The sequence below is a fragment of the Melanerpes formicivorus genome, unplaced genomic scaffold (assembly GCF_026170545.1).
Source record: "Melanerpes formicivorus ecotype bairdi unplaced genomic scaffold, bMelFor1.0.p_v2 SCAF_65, whole genome shotgun sequence".
In the NCBI taxonomy this organism is placed as follows: Eukaryota; Metazoa; Chordata; class Aves; order Piciformes; family Picidae; genus Melanerpes; species Melanerpes formicivorus.
Genome location: NW_027142417.1, coordinates 2,993,483 through 3,011,907, shown reverse-complemented (window position 1 = coordinate 3,011,907; position 18,425 = coordinate 2,993,483). Strand labels below are relative to the sequence as shown.

At 55.9% G+C, this 18,425-nt stretch overlaps 1 protein-coding gene across 2 annotated transcripts in view; it reads right to left on the bottom strand.

Annotated features, from left to right (window-relative positions):
- Positions 1–1,015: 1,015 nt before the first annotated feature.
- Positions 1,016–18,425, bottom strand: part of PREX2 (phosphatidylinositol-3,4,5-trisphosphate dependent Rac exchange factor 2) — a 93,635-nt gene continuing 76,225 nt past the window's right edge. Inside the window, exons 36-40 of one of the 2 annotated variants that reach the window (XM_068162527.1) lie at positions 12,655–12,721; positions 11,874–12,064; positions 7,278–7,380; positions 6,302–6,369; positions 1,016–5,122 (exon numbers count right to left, since the gene is read on the bottom strand). In XM_068162527.1, the coding sequence (XP_068018628.1) occupies positions 5,077–5,122; positions 6,302–6,369; positions 7,278–7,380; positions 11,874–12,064; positions 12,655–12,721 (475 nt within the window). In that variant the 3' untranslated portion in view covers positions 1,016–5,076. Of the gene's footprint in view, positions 5,123–5,302; positions 5,446–6,301; positions 6,370–7,277; positions 7,381–11,873; positions 12,065–12,654; positions 12,722–18,425 lie in introns of those variants that run through there. The other variant, XM_068162529.1, reaches the window with a different exon arrangement.

Sequence of the window (18,425 nt, the reverse complement as noted above, 5' to 3'; positions counted from 1 at the left end):
GCAACTCTCCTGGCTTGTGCCAGGGCAGGGCACAAGGCTGCCAGGCACCAAGTCCTTCTCAGGAGCTTTTTCCTATCAGTGTGGCATTCACTACCAGCAGCTGAAAAGAAACTCTTGAGAGTGAGGGTGGGGAGGCACTGGAACAGGTTGCCCAAGGAGGTGTTCAGGACCAGGCTGGATGAGGTCTTGAGCAGCCTGGGCTGGTGGGAGGTGTCCCTGCCCATGGCAGGGGGTTGGAACTGGATGGTCTTCAAGGTCCCTTCCCACCCAACCCATTCTGTGAGTCTCTGACTTCCTGTCAGTGACTTGTGTGGTGCTGCAGCACCGTCAGTTGCAGCAGCTCTGCTGCCCCCTCGCCCCAGCCCTGCCCTGTGCTGGCTGGATCAGTGCTGCCCTGCTGTAATGCTGGCTGCTGACAAACCCCCATTGATTACATGGGGGCTGCTTCCCCTTCCCAGCCCAGCCTTCTGTCCCCAGCCATGAATAGCTTCATTAATTAGCTGAACTAAAGATGCTGACAGGCATTCAAGCTAGCCCAGTGCTGCCATAATAGCCCCAGTGTGATGGATTCATCCTCTGCAGTCGATGAAGATTTGGTTATTCACTGGGATGAAAGCAGCATCAAGCCCCATTGGTGTGCCTTTGATTTGATTATGCTCCCAGGATCTGCCCACTGTGATTTCCTCCTCTGTTTGGAGGCTGTTCTGCTTCACAAGGGAAGACAACCAATTATTTATCCCAGATGTTAAACCCCCTCCAGCCCTGATAAAGAAATCTGAATAGGAAGGGCAGCTAAAACCTGCAGCTCCACACAAAGGCCTGGGTGCAAGTCAAGCCAGCAGCGATTTCCAGGGAGCCTTCTCCTGGGCTGCAGCTGCTCAGCTGCACTCAGTGCCAGAGGTTGGATTTCATGCTCCTGCAGCAGCATTCCATGGGCAGCCCTACTGAAAGGGTTAAACCCCCTCAAAACCCTCCCCCCCAACCCACTGCTGGCAAAGGAAGGGGTCTGAGAGGCTGTGTTATGAAGGGTTTATTGCTGGCTGACACTCTGTAGTACACTGCTACCATTCCAGTCTTTAAGAGGGAGCTAAGAAAGGAGCCCACAGCTCCAGCAGGACACAGATTAGTTCAACGCAGAGCAACCGACTCAGAGAATGCCACCCAGGGGCTGCACAGAGCAGGGACCGAGCTCCACCTTCCAGGGTTAGCTAACAGAGCACTGCAAAGGTCACTGCTGAGCCTCCACTGCCCCAGGGCTGCTGCTCTGGCCGGGTCCCAGCAGCAGCTGCCCAGGCTCTGTGCAGGGCTGCACTCAGACAGAGCATGCCCCAGCTCTGCAGCTCCAGACACTGCCTTTCCTACCCGAGCAAGGTGTGCAGTGCTCAGAGTCAGGTTTGGAGTGGAACACGATACAGCCAGAGACAGACACCATGTACAGGGGGTTACAGAGTTAATAAGGTCGTTTACATCTGCCAGGGGGCACAGGAGGGACACCAGCAGCCACACGGAGTGCTGGGCACATCCCGGAGACTCCAGCCCTAAGCTCTTGCAGAGTGTCCCAGCTGAAGCAGGAGTGATCTCTGAAGCAGCTCCACTCCACCCAGAGAGGACTCCTGGCACAGAGGTTCTGTTTGTGGAGGAGAAGGCAGGGAATGGCTGTGTGATGGCCTCTGGAATGTCTTGCTGGTGCCAACACCTGCAGGGCTGTGTGCTGGACACCCACTGACACAGACAGGACAAGGACAGGGGAGCCAGGCCCTCCAGCAGGGAGAGGGAGACACTCCAAGGGCACTGTAGGGGAACTGGGTTGCTATATACAGTGTATAAAAACCCTGCCAACGGCCAGCATACAAAAATAGCAGTTCAGAGTCTTTTTACAGGTCAAAAGCCAAGGGTGAGACATCCTGGGATCCTGAGACAGGCACCTGCCGTGCAGCAGCTCAGCAGTGCCAGCAAGACAAGCACTGCCTGCATCCAGCCAGGGCAGGGATCAGGCACAGGGCGATGCCCCAGCTTCAGCAGCTCTCCTGTGCTCATCCCCTCACACAGCCATGGTGCAGAGTGAGTGCAGAACGCTGGCAGCCAGGCCCAAGCAGCAGCTGTGAGGGGCAGGGAGCAGTCTGCACAGGCTCCGAGCTCACCACTGCTACAGCAACAAGCAAGAGAGACTTCTGTGAGCAGCCTGCTCAGCCACAGCAGGCAGAGCTGGCACAGCCCTGTGCCTCACCCACACACTGCCCCTGCCAAGCAGCTCAGGGAGCACAAACTCACTGTGGCTTGCTGGGGAAGTTCTCTGGGCACAAACAGATCGATACAACCGGTTCATTTTGTTCCATTAGGGGATTCTCACAAATGAAATGAAGGAGGATTGCTATAGATCCTCATCAGCTTCATTCTTTGGGCTCTCAAGCTGCAGCAGAGCAGCTCTGGCCACTGCTGGCTGCATTAAAAACCAATAAACCCCAAGCCCAGCCCCTGGTGTGTTTGCTAGAGGTCAGTGGCAAACCACCTAAACGGCACCAAAGAGTGCAGCTGTGCCAGGGGATGCAAAAGGGGCTGGGGTGGTTCAGCTGACAGCAGGGAGTGTTCCCTCTGGAAGGGATCTGTAAGCACAGAAGTGTTTGGCGTGGAGGACAGGAGCTCATCCCTGGCTGGATCCGGAGTGTCAGGACAGAACCTGGGGAGCTGTGCTGGAGCAGTGCTCAGTGCAGACTGGAGGCAGCTGAGCCTCGCTGATGGCTACAGAGATTGGCCAAACACCACCAGCTCTACCTTAAAATCCAAATCTAAGCTTTCTCCAAGCATGACCCCCTGGCAGCCTGGCTGCCCCTCGGCCCTTCACCTCCCTTCCCAGCTGCTAGAGCTCCTGTACAGCCCCCCAGCCCCCACTGGGCCAGGGTCAGTATGCTCAGGCACACCTCTAGCCCCTGGCACTCATTCCCAGAGAGCTACACTTGTCTGGGGTGAAACAGCACAAGTCAGGCAGAGACTTCTTCCCCTAAGCCACTACAAGAGGCTGTCAGGAGGAGGGGCAGCAGCTCCGTTGCTGTGGAAGCAGAGATCTGAGCAGCCAGAGCTGTGACAGCTCCTGTAAATCAGCAGCTCTGGGTCATCTCCTGTCAGATAAACTCCCTGTCAGCAGAATGCTCTGCAGGTGCAGCTCCTGCAAGCAACAAACATCCTCTGCATGCTCCACACAGGACGAGCAGCTTCAGTAAGGAGCAGCTGCAGATGGAGCAGTGAGAAAGGGCTCTGCAGGGACCACCTCCGAGGCTGTTGGATGGCAGAGGTGTGGAGCACTCAGCCAAGGGAAGAGCCTGGGGAGCTGCACAGGGTTTAGGATGCATGCTGGCTTCTGAAGGACATGGAGAAAGGGCACCCAGGATGCCCAGCTCCACATTGCTCCTCTGCCTCGAGGTGAAAAAGCAAACCTCAGGTGGGCAAACCTCAGAGGAGACCTGAGCTGACCCTGACCCATCCCTGGCACCAGGAGGCTTCTCCCTTCTCCTGACCCCTGAGCTCCATCCCTGGCCTCAGGCTGCCTTGCTGAATAAAGCCCAGCATAAGAGAACAAGATCTGACCAGGACAACTCCAGGAGCCCTGACTCTCTGTGCCCTAGGCCACCCTAGAGAGAAAGGGTCAGCTTCTGAAGAGTCAAACTTTGTCTTCTGTTTTGGACCAGGACTGGATACAGCCACATAAATATTTACACATTGCAGGTCACCCTCGGTGCAGACATCTCAGCTGAGGGGGTAGGAAAATAGTGATCTCCTTAGCAAAGAGAGTGAGGAAAAGATGGAGAGTGCTGGGAAAGGCCAGAGCTCTCATTCCTCCTTTGGAGAAAAGCCACAGGTCCCCAAGAGATCCTGCACAGAAAACACTCTGCAAGAGCACAGCTCCCTTGGGATTCTCCCTGTGCCCCTATGGGTCAGGAGGGTGGCGAGCTCGGCAGGGGGAGGGAACCTGCAAGCACTCTGGGGGCAGGCTCGGGTGCTGCAGCAGAAGCAGAGTGCAGCTGGCTCAGGCAGTGGCTGTCCTGCTCTGTAGCTGCTGGCTCAGAGTGGACACAACGTCTTCATGTGGAGCCTCAGCTGGGGGAGATTTCTCTGGGAGCCTTTGGCCACAGCAGCAGCCAAATGCAGATGCATTTTCCCTGGGCCCTCTACATACTCACTGCAGCTTCCAAAGAGACCTCTAGCCAGCAGCACACCGAGGGATGGCCACACCACACAGAGCAGCCCTGGCACAGCAAGGGGAAGGCAGCACAGGCCAGCAGACTCCCAACTGCTGCATCTCAACCCACAGAGACTTCCCCTCTGCCCCAGCCCTGCCTGGTGGAGGTTTGCTGGGACATCCTAGGCATGAATGTGCCCAGTGCTGGCAAACTCCAGAGGAGCAATAGTGTCAAACATCCATCAGGCAGTGGAATTCAGTCAGTCATGAAGAGCAGACTCTTCCTTCTCCTTCCTTCTAATGGGAACTGTCCAGGGGCAGAGCCTCAGCTCCTGTGCCATGGGGGAACCTCTTCCAGAGGAGGGAGAGAAGGCACTGCTCAGCCCTGCCCCCAGCAGCCTGCCCCCAGCTCTGGGAGGAGCCTTCCCTCCCTCCCATCACAGCCTCCAGCAGCAGCGTCCTGGCGGGGAGCAGTCAGGAGGGTGGCAGGGAGCAGGGACCACCGGAGCAAAGGGCCCTGGGGTGTCCATCTGGTCACCATGCCTGGGGGCTCCAGGAGGCCCCAGCCTCTGCAGTGTCCCAGTGCTGCCATTCCCTCTGAAGAAGACATCTGCTTTCCAGCTGCTGGCTACACCTCTGGTGTGACTGAGCAGGACACACCAAACAAATCCAATTCCAGTGTAGAGCTCCCAGGGAAGGTTCCTGCTGCTGGTGTGCGGCCACAGCCGCTCCAGACACGCCTGCGGAGGGCGCTCTGCAATGCCAATAGAGAGTACATCGGGGATGCCTGATCCTGAGTGCAGGGGGTGGCTCGGCACAGCCCCAGGGCACGCTGCTCCAGGGCAGGCAGATTCCCGGGGTCCTGGAGGCCGCGGCTGGAATGGTCTCTGGAGCTGCTCTCCTCACTCCTCCCCCGCAGCTGGTGGTGGCTGGCACAGTTTGTACAACCTGGCAGCAAGAAGCAGCAGAGCCAGAGTCACTGTGAGGAGCAGGCCATGGGCCAGATGGGTCCAGCTGAGCAGCACCACCCAAGCCCCAGCCCTCCTGCCCCGCAGAGCCAGAGGTGCCACGCTCAGTTTCACAGCAGTGATGCAGAGGTATCACTGACACCTACAAATGATCCTCTGCAGACAGGGCATCCTTGGGGGTCCTTCCAGGCTGGCATCCTGGGAGAGCTGCTCAAGTTCCCCTCCTTCTGCACTGAAGAGCCTGTTCTGGAGCAGGCAAGCTCTCCACTGATCCTGTTAGCAGTCACTGCTCCGAGATCCTACCTGGGAAGAGCTGCTTGTGAAGGCAGGTGTCTGGTTCTGGCACAGCCAGACCCTGCTCTAGCACAACAGGAGCAGCAGCCTGGTCCTCTATGGGAGACACTGGGGGGAACAAACTGCCTAAGAAGCTCCTGGGTATGAGTGGTCAGAGGCCACAGTGCCTCTGTGAGGCTATGGGCAGTGTGTGCCCCACGGGCAGCTCCATCAGGTGCTGCCAACTCCCTGCTTCCTCCTGGGACACAAACACTGCCCTGGGGCTGCTCTGTGTTCCACTACCTGCTTGGCTCTCCAGTGTCTTCTCATTACTCAACCAAAGCCATTATGCTTTAAATTGGCTAAAGGGAGTTTAAATTGGAGCTGGATTAATAAAACCACTCTTAAATTAAGAACCTTGTTGCTGGGTTATTTTCCTTCATAAGCACTGTGCTTGTTAGGAAACATTTCAGGTACCTGCAATCCATCACAGCATTAAGCAGCAGCACAGCCACAGCAGAGCTGCATTTTTCATTCTAATGGATGCTTCAGGAGGAGACAAAGAAAGGCTACATCACCCTGAGAGCGAGGGGAGCATGGCTCTGCAGTAGAGGATTCATTGAAGTGGGGGCATGGATTTGGTGGTGAGCCTCTCCCCCAAGCCACTGGCCAGCACCAGGGACCAGGGACTCATCCAGGCTCCTCACAATGAGCAGCCACCAGGTTCCCTTCTCCAGCCCTCTAAGTGAAACTGCATGGCTGAGAGCCTGAGTCCATGCACATTGCAAGCCCAGTGTCACAGCCAGGCTTTGCTCTTTGCTTCTGAGCAGGCAGGGCCGAGCTGGGCACAAGGCAGCCCCAAGCACAGCCCAGGGCAGTTGGTTACCTCGGCACAGACTGCGGCGTCCGGTCCCTCACTCCCAGGTTCTTGGCTGTGTTTTGTACTCTTGCACCCTGGGCAGGGAAAACAACAATTTTGCTTCATTTAGGCCAACAGAGGAGTTTTCTGAGCTTTCTGGATGAACATTCCTGTTGGTGGATCAATGCCCATGCTCCAGGTCCCACCTTCTAAGGTAGGGAGCAAGCTAAAGCAATTCAGCAACTCCCAGCTTGGAGAAACAGGCAAAAGGAGAGACAAAATCCTTCCCCTTGTCACTGAGGCAGATGCAGACAGACCTTACTAACACACAGGACTGCATTAAACATCAACAATTAAGGCTCAAATCAACCCCATTTGGCTTTGCCACTGTTGTTAATTTCTTTCTGGGCTTCTCCAACCCTTCTGCATTCTGCTGTACCCTTACCCTGAGAAGGCCATCAGGGAGCTCAGAACGCAGGCTCAGGATGTGCTGTGTCATCTTCCCCTTGCCTAAACCATTATGAGCTCTGATTTGCTCTGCTGACAGCCCTGAGACTGGAGCTGATGCTCCCTACCACATCCTGAGGTGCTGAGCAGGAGCTGCCAGGACAAGCTCACAGTAATTTTGAGTGTGAACTCGGGGTTTGTGCCCCCTCTGTGTGCATCACTGGAGAGCTACCTGCGCTGATTCTCATCTCCCACTTTATTGCTCAGCCACCAAGCCTTGCAAGATCCTTTTGTAACTCCTCAGAGATACTTCTCCTCTTTAATAAAAACCCAGCAGGAGTTCAGGGGAGAAGAGGGGGAGCGGTGAGGTAAGGGAACAACTGCAGGGGTGAACTGAAGCCTTCCATCCAGGCAGGGGTGGCTTAGGGTGAGATTAAAAGAAAACCAAACCCATCCCCAACACCAAAGTACCCAAAGGAAGAGAAGCCAGCAGCCATGGAGCCACAGCAGATGGAGGCTAAAGCAGCTGGGTCAGGCAGCGTCCTGCGGGCCTCACCTGCTTGCGCATGACGTCCGTGGCTTGCATGATGTAGCGAGGGGGCAGCCCATGGCTCCTGGCCAGAATGATGGCCTGCTCCAGGGTGACACTCAGGGTGCAGCTGCAGGGGGAGATGCACATCAGGGACCTCCTTCAAACAGTCACTTTGAGATCAAACCAGCACTCTGCCCTCAGACTGGGGTCAGAGTGCGCAGGGCTCTTCATCTCTCCTTAGCTTAACGCACAGCTTCGCTTTCAGACCCGTGACCACCGAGGCTGACAGCTCCCAGCAGCCTTTCCCTGTGCTGCATCCCTGTGTTTAGCTATATTTATGGATGTGGGGATGAGAGGAAATGGCAGTGCAGACATTTGGGCTTTGCCAGCACAACTGGGCTGAGAATTCCTCCTTTTGCCCATTTGGTTTCCAAGAGACAGAAGGGGCTGCAGCTGCTCCCAGCCCCTGCTGCCATCCCACTCTCCCAGCAGCCGTAGCAGTATTGATATGAAGATTAAATACAGGCTTCCAAACACCTTCTGGCTCTCTCAATCCTGAACAAGAGGCTCAATCCCTTTGTGTCACCAATAGCTGAGGTGTTTGGGGCTGGATGCCATCCTCACTGAAGGACAGATACACCTGCCCTGGAAAATGCAGCTGAGAGAGAGGAAAGCAGAGAGAGATGTCCTAAGGAAGGGATTACTTGGTGACAGCTTGTTCAATGTCACTGAAAGGAAAAAGAGTTTGAGCTCCTGTTCACCCCTGCAGAGCTGCCTCACAGCAAGCCCTGCAGAAAGCATCCAGATCCTGCCCATCACTCACAGCTTTCAGTCAGGACTCCAGCCCTCCCACCTCCACAGAGGCAGCAAAATGCCCCTTAGGAAAGCACCCTGAATGGGAAAGGGGAGGTGAAACAAATTGCTGGAGGAGTTCCCACAGCCAGAGGTGCCAGGGTTGATCCTGCTCTGGCTATGGCAAGAGGTAAAGAAAGTTAAAGGATGTCTGCACACTCGGTCTGATTGAAGTCCAAAGCTCCTGCTCAACATGTAATGGAATGCCAATGGCCTCACTTTAATTACTTTCCATCCTATACACCACAAGCTAACCACTTCTCACCTCTTTCAAACCAGTTACACCCCCAGGCCTCCGTTTGTTTCTGCTGTCACTGACCCGGGTGCCCCCCAGCAGTCATCGCTTACCCCAGCGCAGGCAGCAGCTCCGAACTCAGTGCTGAAGTCACTCACTTTGGGGGAACACCCTGGACATTAGGGAGCATTTCCCCACAGAAAGGGCTCTCAGGCTGCCCAGGGAGGTGGTGGAGTCCCCATCCCTGGAGGTGTTTAAAGGGCCTGTGGCTGTGGTGCTGAGGGAGGTGGTTTGGTGGCAGTGGCTCAGCAGTGGTGGGACTGAGCTCTGGGTGAGCTGCTGGTGACCTCAAAAGTCTCTCCCACCCTCAGCAGCTCTGGGGTTTTACCTTTAGGGGTCTTGACAACTACCAGGTGTGATCACTTATTCCTCAGTGATGGCTGGCAGCAGGCATTGAGTAACCCAGAGCAGAAAATGGGTTGTGATTAACCCAAAAACGAGGGAAAACGTGCAGGACTATAAGGAACAAGCATCAGCCAGGTCTGGCCCAAGGCTCTCCTGGGATTTCTAAGCTGGTCTCACCTTGGGAGTACGTCTCCATGCAAGCAGCAGTGATGGCACAGAATGCAATACTCCCCTAGCCTCAACTACCTCACCAAGATCAAGGTTTGGTGTTGCCTCCTCAGCAGGCACCACAGCAGCACAGGAGGTGCAGGCAGCCACTGCAACACCAGGAGGGAGCCTGGACTGAGCACAGCTCAGAGCAGAAGGCTGGAAGGAGCAAGGATCAGCTCCTCAGCCTGTGCTGATCTGTCTGCTGGAAGCAGTCCCACCAGAAAGCCTCTGCACTGTGGAGCTCACACAGGCAGCTGCACAACTGCAAGGGGACTTGGGGGTTTTTTTGGTAGGATAAAAGCTCAGAGCTGAAGTCCTACAGAAGAAATCCCCAAGAAGAGAGCCCAAAAGGCAGAGGCCTCCCAGCAGAGGGGCTGAAGCCACAGCCCCCCAGTTTCACCTTGCTTCACCTGGCTCACAGCAAGGCAGCTGGCCAGGAGGCACAGCTTGTGGTGTGGCTCCTCAGGGAAGATGGAGCAGCTTCAGCTGGGCCTCAGGAGCTGGGCCAGCGCCAGGAGACAGCATCCTCAGGCCTTGGCACAACCCAGCTCAGCACTCAGCCAGAGCCCCACTGCCTGGAGGATGCTGCCACTGAGGAGAGGCTTTCTGGAGGGGAAATTAAAGCTGGAGAAAGGAACCAGGACAGAATTCTCTGGGGTCCACCAAAGCCTTCTTTTCTCCCAACCCTCCAGGAAATGCACAGCTCTAAATAAACTTGGGAGCTGCTTTGTTTGGAAGCCTGAAAGGATTCCTCTGAGCCTGGGAGGCCTGCAGTCCCTGCACAGACTTCTGCAGCTGCTGCACCTAATTCCACCTTGGCATAGGAGGAGGCAGGATGTGGCTGAGCCAGCACCAGCACTCAGCACCATCCCAAAGCACCCAGGGGAGCACAGAGCCTCTGCAGCTCCAGCCAGCATGGGTCAGGAGTGCACAGCCCTGCGTGCAGGGCCACAGCCAGGGGCAGGCAGCAAGAGAATTGTCCCCAGTGGCACACCTCCAGGGCTGGGGACCCCACCACCTCCCTGGGCAGCCTGTGCCAGGCCCTGACCACTCTGTCAGCAAAGACATTTTTCCTCCACTCCAACCTGGCCCTGCCCTGCACAATTTCAGGCCATTTCCTCTCCTTCTGTCTCCTGAGACCAGCGAGCAGAGCCCAATCCCCACCTGGCTCCAACCTCCTTTCAGGGAATCACAGAGCAAAGAGGTCTCCCTCAGCCTCCTCTTCTCCAGGCTGAACACCCAGCTCCCTCAGCTGCTCCTCCCCAGCCCTATTCTCCAGACCCTTCCCCAGCTTCCCTGCCCTTCTCTGGACCTGCTCCAGCTCCTCAATGTCCTTCTGGGAGTGAGTGGCACAAAACTGACCTCAGGATTCCAGCTGTGGCCTCAGCAGTGCCCAGCACAGGGCACAATCCCTGCCCTGCTCCTGCTGGCCACACCATTGCTGCTCCAGGCCATGCTGCTGGTGGCCTCCTTGGCCACCCAGGCAGAGCCTGGATCAGACAGCTGTCAAGCAGCACCCCCAGGGCCAGGCAAGTCTCCAGCCCCACATTTGTGGGGCTAGCTCAGAGCTCTGCTCCCAGTGCTGCCCACCAAGGCAGGTTCCCTTCTGCTCTCCACAGGGAGGCTGCACTGCTCAGGTGCCACTTAGGACAGTGAAGGTTAAAGGGACTGACTTTTCCCCATCATTGTTTTTCTGATGATGGAGATCTACTGGGGGAGGGCTTCTGCCTGGCACAGATAGAGGATTTCAGGCTCTGATGTAAATTGCAACCATATTGTCATCATAGAAAGCAAAGCAAAGCAATCAGCAGCAACCCAAAGTCCCTGGCATTATCTTGGATATAGGGATGGGAACATGAACCCTGCCAAGCTGCTTGAGCCCAGCACAGTGTAAAAAGCAATTTAGTATGGATCAGAGAGAAGTCAGACACCAAGACAGTGCTGATCCAGAGACCAGCAATCACTGTCAGAGCAGACAAAGCTGCTGTTTCATAGTTCTTGGCCCCTCCTGCGCTCCACTGCCATCCAGCACCTCCCTCCCTAGCTACCTGGGGTTTGCTGCTGGTTAGGAGTGGTGGGAGAAGCCCCCCCAGCTCCCTATCAATCCATGGCACACAGAAAGGACTCTGCAGTCAGCTCAGGGAGAGGCACGGAGCCTGGTGAGGCTCAGAGCTATTTTGTGTGAAGTGCATTAAGCAGGTCTCCGCTCTGACAGGCTAATGGGCTGCTCAGTGCCCATCAGCAGAAGATGCTGACCTGCAGAGCACCCTGAGCTCTCACACAGCCTCTCCCATTAGAGACCAATCAGAGAAATCAGGCTAAGATGAAGGGTTTCGAAGGAAGCACCCAGGAACCTTGCTCTGAGCTGCTCACTCTCCATTTTTAGGCTGGCAAATGGAGAGTACCCTGCCCAGCTCTGCTTGGGAGACCTTCTGGTGGCCTTTCAGTGCTCTAGGGGCTGATCAGAAAGCTGGGGACAGACTCTTGAGCAGGGCCTGCTGTGACAGGACAAGGGGTGATGGTTTGAAACTGAAAGAGGGAGATTCAGACTGGAGAGAAGGGAGACATTTGTGGAAGAACTGGTGAGAGCCTGGCCCAGGCTGCCCAGAGAGGAGTGAGCTGCTCCATCCCTGGCACCACTGCAGCTCAGGGTGTTTGGGGCTCCGAGCAGCCTGCTCTAGCTGCAGATGTCCCTGCTGGCTGCAGGGGCTTTGGCTGGATCACTTGAGAGGTCCCTTCCCACCCAGACCCCTCGGGGATTCTCTGGCTTCAGTCCAGCACTGCACATGGAGCTCTAGGGTCCCCCACAGCCCTTCCCAGGCTCGGAGGGCGGACGCCGAGGCTGAGCGCCCTGCACAAACCCACCCGGCCGGTGCCCAGCCTGCCGCGGCCCAGGGGAGGGGAAGCAGAGGTCCTACCGGTGAACTCCGCTGTTGCACATGATGATGTGGCAAGCCCCCAGCCTGCTGCACAGCTCGGAGGCCACGGAGAGCAGCCCCACGCCCGAGGCGCTGCAGGCGGTGTAGGCGCAGGCGGCAGTGCGCTTGGAGCGGATGAAGGACCCCACCAGCCGGTACAGCTCCTCCAGGCAGTTCAGAGGCCTCAGCAGCTGCAGGACAGCGACAGACAGAGGCAGGCTTCGGGATCTGCTGCTCAGAACCCCCACCCCCATCTGGCAGCAGCGTGGTCACGAACTCTCCAGCGAGAGCAGAGAGCATTAAATGAATTCTCGCAGCCCCAGAGGTTTAAAGGCAGACAAAAGGCACTGGAAGAAAAGCTAACAGAGGAGCTCCAGCAGAAAGCCTCTTGAGCAGGCTGCTGCAGCAGTCTCTCATTTGGAACAGCACTTCCAGCTCTCAGAACAAAGAGTTCCTGCCTCTGTCTGCTCTTCACCCCCCACCACGCTCCCACACTGCAGCCCCACTGCTCGGAAAGCACAGGGAGAGAGCAGAGCTAAGGTTCTCCTCCTCAAACACACCAAAGCCCTCCAGCCACACCTTTGCATGGAGAACCATCCAGCACCACACACCCCTACAGCACAGGATGCTGCAAGAGAGCTCCTCCCGGTCCCGGGCCCGTCCCCCCTCACCCCAGCTCCCAGGAGTTCAGATTTCCAGGGGAACTGAGAAGGGCCCCGGAAGGGATCAGAGGAGCCCCGAGGGGTGACCTGCAGAGCTCAGTTAGCACATTTTGATGTACCTTGTCTATGTAAGCTGCTTTAGAGGTTGAATTTGGAGGCAAGTCGGACTTGTCCAGGTAGAATGCCCTGAAAGAACAAAGGGAACAAGGCAGGAGCTGTTAATTGTGCAAACCTGAGCAGCGTGCGGGGAGTGACTCCCCTCAGGCACCAGCACAAGGCTGCGGTGGTTTCTGAAGTGTATTTCGTGCTCAGAGAGGATGAAGGAATAGTTCAGGGCTAAGCAGGCACAACCTCTCTTTCTTTTCCAGTCAGAAGAAATCTCTGTGTTGCTCTAGAGACACAAACTATCCCTGTGCCCTCTCCAGCAGAGGGCAAGAAGTTCATTCCTAGGCAGAACAACTGGGTCTGAAAGACTGATGTGGAAAGAAGCAAACAAAGCAAGCATGCCCCCACCCCCGGCTGATTGCCACAGAGCCATGGAAGGGCTCGGGCTGGAACTTGAATTCTGGTGGATTTTGCTTTGCAGTTTGGCTGAGCACCTCCTAGACTGCAGGGCTGAGTGGGTGCCCTCAGAGAGCAGAGCAAAGCTCACCCAGCCCCACTGCTCCCTCCTGAGGGTTCCAGGGTGTGCTTGGGCTCAAAGGGAGCTACAGACTGTTGGGAGGAAAAGAGGTTTGCAGAGAAAATTGCTCACAAATCGCTTTGCCCACAGCACAGGAAAGCTGCCTGAGCAGCCACAGACCAACCTCCTCCTCCTCTGTCAGCAAAGCTAAAGCACAAAGCAGCCCTAACCCTGCCAGCAGCACAGCCTGAACGCCTGGGCTGGATTCTCCTGCCATGCCACACTAAACCTGCTCCACTCAGAGTGTCCTCAGCTCCCCCTTTCCCTTTGGGCTGCTCTTTCAGCACACTGAGCTGCAGGAAGTGAAAGCAGAACCCCAGCAGAGAGCAGGACAGACACTAGTGGGGGAGGTGGGAGGTGGCCAGCTCGGGACACAGAGCGCAGCGGCAGGGACAGGACCTGCACTGGCAGCAATTATCCCTTTAATGCATGAACCCAAAGGGCAAACAAAGAACCAGCCACAGAGAAGATTCCTTTGAAACATCCAAATGCCCTGCTCCGAAGGAAGCTCTGCCCCCCTCCCCAGGCAGAGAGCACGCCCAGATGTTCCTCAAGTGCTTCATCTTTACTGCCTTCCAGAGGAGCTGTCTCCAGTATTTCACAGAGCACCACAAACTGCGGACAGCACATCAATTTCCCAAGCACTTCACTTAATTACTGGATGCTTGTTAAGGTCCTTCATCATATTTTATGGGAAAAGTTAATGGCACTCCTGGCATGCTGCCCAATTTGGACAATGTTTTCTAATCCATTTGCAATGGAGAGGGATGAAATCATGGCTCTCTGGCTGCTGGGGGACGCTGGTTTGGCTCCTTCAGGCCTTGCAGTTCCTCTGAGCTGCAGCAGCAAAGCCTTCCTGTACAAAAAACACCCCCAAAATGCCAAGGCAAGGAGCCTGCAGAGGGCTCTTGCTGGGCTGAGACGTCCCCTGTGTGACAGGGCCAGGCAGTGGGACGAGGATCCCATGGAGAACTCCCACTGGAATCAGGTGGCAAACATCTCAGTGATCAACAAGGCTGGCACAAGATGGGCAATTCACATGTCATGTGCCAGCCCTGCCTCTGTGCTGGGCACTGCTGGGGCCACTCCTCGAGTCCTGGGCTCAGGTGTGGGCTCCTCACTCCAAGGAGGACATTGAGAGGCTGCAGCAGGATCTGAGAAGGGCAGCAAAGCTGGGGAAGGGCCTGGAGAACAGGGCTGGGGGAGGAAGGTTGCAAAGGAACAGCCCTGCTGTGCCAGCAGGCATCCCATGGCCCTACTCACACCTCTAGAAAGACAGCAGCAGGGGGGCACAGAAATGTGAAGGCAAAGTCATGGATGCTGAGGAAATGGAAACCCTTCCACTTGCCCTGTGCTGCCCTGCCCATGGTCCTCATGCTGCATCCCAACCCTTGTTTTGCCAGGATCTGCTCCCCAGCATCTCTACCTGCTTGCAAGGTCACCTGGAACCATCCTGCTGAGGGGAAAGGGAAGATCCTGGCCCACAGACCACTCACAGCTGCCTTCCTGCCTCCCCAACAGCCAAATCCAGGCTGATCCCATTAGTCCTAACTAATTGCTTCCACATTTGCCTTGCAGACAGTAGACATCTCCCTTTTGGCTCCTGATGTTCCAGACATGGAGCAGACTGTTAAACAAGACAGCAATGCCAAGCAGCCACTGGGTGGTCAAGGCTTCTGCTCAGCTAGGAGGTGTGCACGCTGCAGCCCTGGGCTGGGTTCCCAGCACTGACCAGGAGGGGAAGAGCATCCCTGCAGGTCCTCTGTGCTTGCAGAGGATCAGGAGTGCAGGATGAAGCAGACACCCCCCTCGGGGGGCACACAGCTTCCCAATCCAGGACACCACCCAGCAGAAACACTGACCAGGCTCTGTCAGAAGCCTACAGAAACAAAACCTCACAAAGAGCACAGCGCTGGAGGAGAGGGGAAGCCAAAGCCAAGCTGAAGGCAGCTGGCAATGCCTCCTAGACCAGCTAGACAAACTCAATTTCCTCTGTCCAGCCTCTCTCTACTCTTCACTTAGATGCCATGAATCTTCATTTCTGTTCTACCTCAAATGCTTCTCATTAAGCTCATCAGGAGCCAAATTCAGTCATTGTTTCCTTGTTCTGCCCTTCAGAGGCACTGCCTCATTTCCAGTCCTTCCCTCGTAAAGGTTTTGCCTCTGGAGCTCAGCCACAAGCACCCAGCTCCTGTGGGGCCACATCTTCAGACTCTAACAGGTGTCAGGTTTGCAGTGCTTCAGCTCACAAAGCACAGGACAGATGTGTGCAGCTGGCGCTGCAGCCCACTCTCACTGCTGCTCTTTGAGCCACCAAGCCCCTGGGGTAAGCAGGAGAGGAGCTTCCCACCTGCTCTATAAGCATCCCACTGCTCCCAAAAGGAAATATTCTCACAGAGGCCCTCCCTCCAACCTGCAGCTCTGCTCAGGTTACTCTGCTGGGTTTGATGGCCTGAAGGTGTGCCAGGGGAGGGTCAGGTTGAAGATGAGGAAGAGTGGTCAGGGATTGGCACAGGCTGCCCAGGGAGGTGGTGGAGTCCCCATCCCTGGAGGTGTTCAAGAAAGATGTGGCCGTGGCACCTGGGGACAGGGTTTAACAGCCACGGTGGTGCTGGGTGGATGCTTGGACTCTGATCTTAGAAGGTTTTTCCAGCTGAAACAATCCTGTGATGGCTCACAGGGGGCACAGGGCTGAGGACTCAGGGGGGAAGAGAGCAGACAGCTGGAGCTGCTGAACCACATCAGCCTCTCCCTTTGGAAAAATTTTGCCGTGGGACCGGGGGGGGGGAGGAATCTGCCACTTGTCAGGTGGATTTGGGAGCAGCTCTTCAGGAGTGGAGCCCTGGTGCTTGTGCTGCTGCAGGCATTGTCTGGAGGCCCCAGCGGCTCCCTGCAGCCAGAGGAGCTCTGACAGTAATTAACTCTAAGTGGCTCTGTCCTGTATGTCATTGTAGCTCACTGCTACCCAAGCATCTCTTAGACAATCCCAGCCAGCCCGAAGCCACGAGCGCCATCGCAGCTACTTCTGCCGTGTCTGAGTGAGAGGATGCAGGGAGGATCAGCCTGCCAGGGAGCCTGCAGCGTGAGGCTGCCCCGGGCGGCTCCAGCGGCAGGAGGTTCTGCTCCTCACACAGATCTCTCCATGCCTGCAGAGAGTCCAGGGGCAGAGACAGCTTCCTTTTATTGGCTTATTTCAATCAAAAGACACAAGAAAGCCTCCTGGCTCCTAACATCCCTGAGTGAGGGACTGAATGAAACTTGCCCTCACCCTCTGGATGGGACTCGTTTGATGGCTGCTTGTGCTACAGCACAGGAGGCTTCAGACAGGGACAGTGCTGACACTGGGAATGGAACACTGTGAAGTGACAAACATTACATTCAGCACCATCAGATGCTCAGTGTAATGAGGGTAGTTAGCTAAATCATCAGTCATTAGAGTCACTGATTGTAATTGCTGCCTTAGCCTAGCAGGGCTGCAGCCACCTCCTAAAACAACATCCAAGGAAGCAGCAACACGGGAGGGGGGGAGGGGAACCGACAAAACCCAGAAAAAACTGGCAGCTAAAGAAGTAGCTGCACTAACCCCAGGCACAGCTGGCTTCAGAGAGCAGCTCAGAGCACACAGGGGGAAAGGGGAAAGGTGGGGGAGGAAGCTACAAAGGCTCTGCACAGAGTTCCTCACACATGACCCATGTGCTCTACCACAAGAGCTCAAGAGGTGGCTGAGCAAAGGTTCAATTCCTGTTCCTGTCCTGCTTGGACACCCCAGGCCAGGCCAACATCTCTGTCTGTAGGTGGGGCCATGCACAACACAGGAGTCTCACCTGTCCCACACTCAGAGCTGCCAGCCAAGCACATCAGGAATGAGAGAGGCTGAAGAGGTGTGAAGTCCTCACCAGCCAACCAGTGGGCTTGGCCCCAGCCTCTTCTCCCACCCCTTCTCCCCTTGCTGTGTGCTGCAGCAGCAGTGGAGAGGGTGCAATGTGCTCACAGGCAATGTGCTCCTGTGCCGTGGAGACCGAGTGCCTCAGGGACTCTGGCTCCAGTGACTGATTGCATTGCTGATGAGGTGCTTCTGGACCCAGGGTTTCTTCCACCTGAGCAGTGCAGGATGGCACTGCTGCACTTGGCTGTTCCCAGGGAATATTCCATTCCAGGGTTTGCTCTTCTGAGCAGTCACCCCAACATTAGTCTCTTTTGCTGCTGCAGCTACTTGCTTCTCCTGGCCAAACACCCACACAGGCTAGCAAAGAGCAGAACAAAGCATCTGCTCTGCTCCTTTTCCTCTTCACATCATAGCACTGAATTCCTGAGGCTGCTTGTGCCTCACTTGAGAAAGGGAAGAGCTCAGCAGACAGCAAACACAAAGTGCCAGTTACTGAATGTTCTCATCAGATGCTGGGGAAAAGCCTCCAGAGTGCCCTGTCCTTGGGATGGGGCAGAGCCACCCCAGGGAACTGCTTCAGAGTAAATTGGAGCTTAGCTGATCGGGGCTGGAGTCACCACAAGGGGAATGGACTTCATCAGAGCCCCAGCACGAATGCAGGTCCCAGCACAGAAGGTAAGCAAGGTCAGGGAACACTTGAGCATAAAGCCAGGAGAATTTCCTTTCAGAGTGTCCATGGGGGCCAAATTTGGGCTATGCTTACACAAAGCAGCACAAAAAGCCTGACCTTGTCCAGCTCATAGCAGTCTCTTCCCAACAGCAGCTGACTGCACCTAGGCCACACACTGGCAGGAGCACAGCTCTCCCTGAAGCTGGTTTACAGCCAGAGCCTTGTCAGAGAGACACTCAGGAGGAGGAAGGGCTAATAGAGGCAGGTGGGGAACAGACTAAGGAAAGAAGAGATTTGTCCTGAGCAGAGGGGAGCTCTGGTGCAGATGGCACTGGGGATGAAGCACCCAGCCCTGCCTGGAGGCAGCTGCCTCCAGCATCACTCTTGCTGTAGCCCTGCTTAGGCTAACACAGACTCCAGAGCTCCACATTAGGGAAACTCTTTTGCAAGATCCTTCAGGAAGGCCTTCCAAAGACAAGAGTGGGCCAATGGGAAGTGAAGAAAAGACCCTTCCTCATCCTCATTCCCCTTCTCCACTGTCCTTAACCTATGGTAACTCCTGTCCTCAGCTGCTGAAGAGCTGCCCAACGGCCCTGGTGAAACCACAGCACTTCCATCTGACTCAGGAACTCTGGCAGCAGAGAGCTGGCTG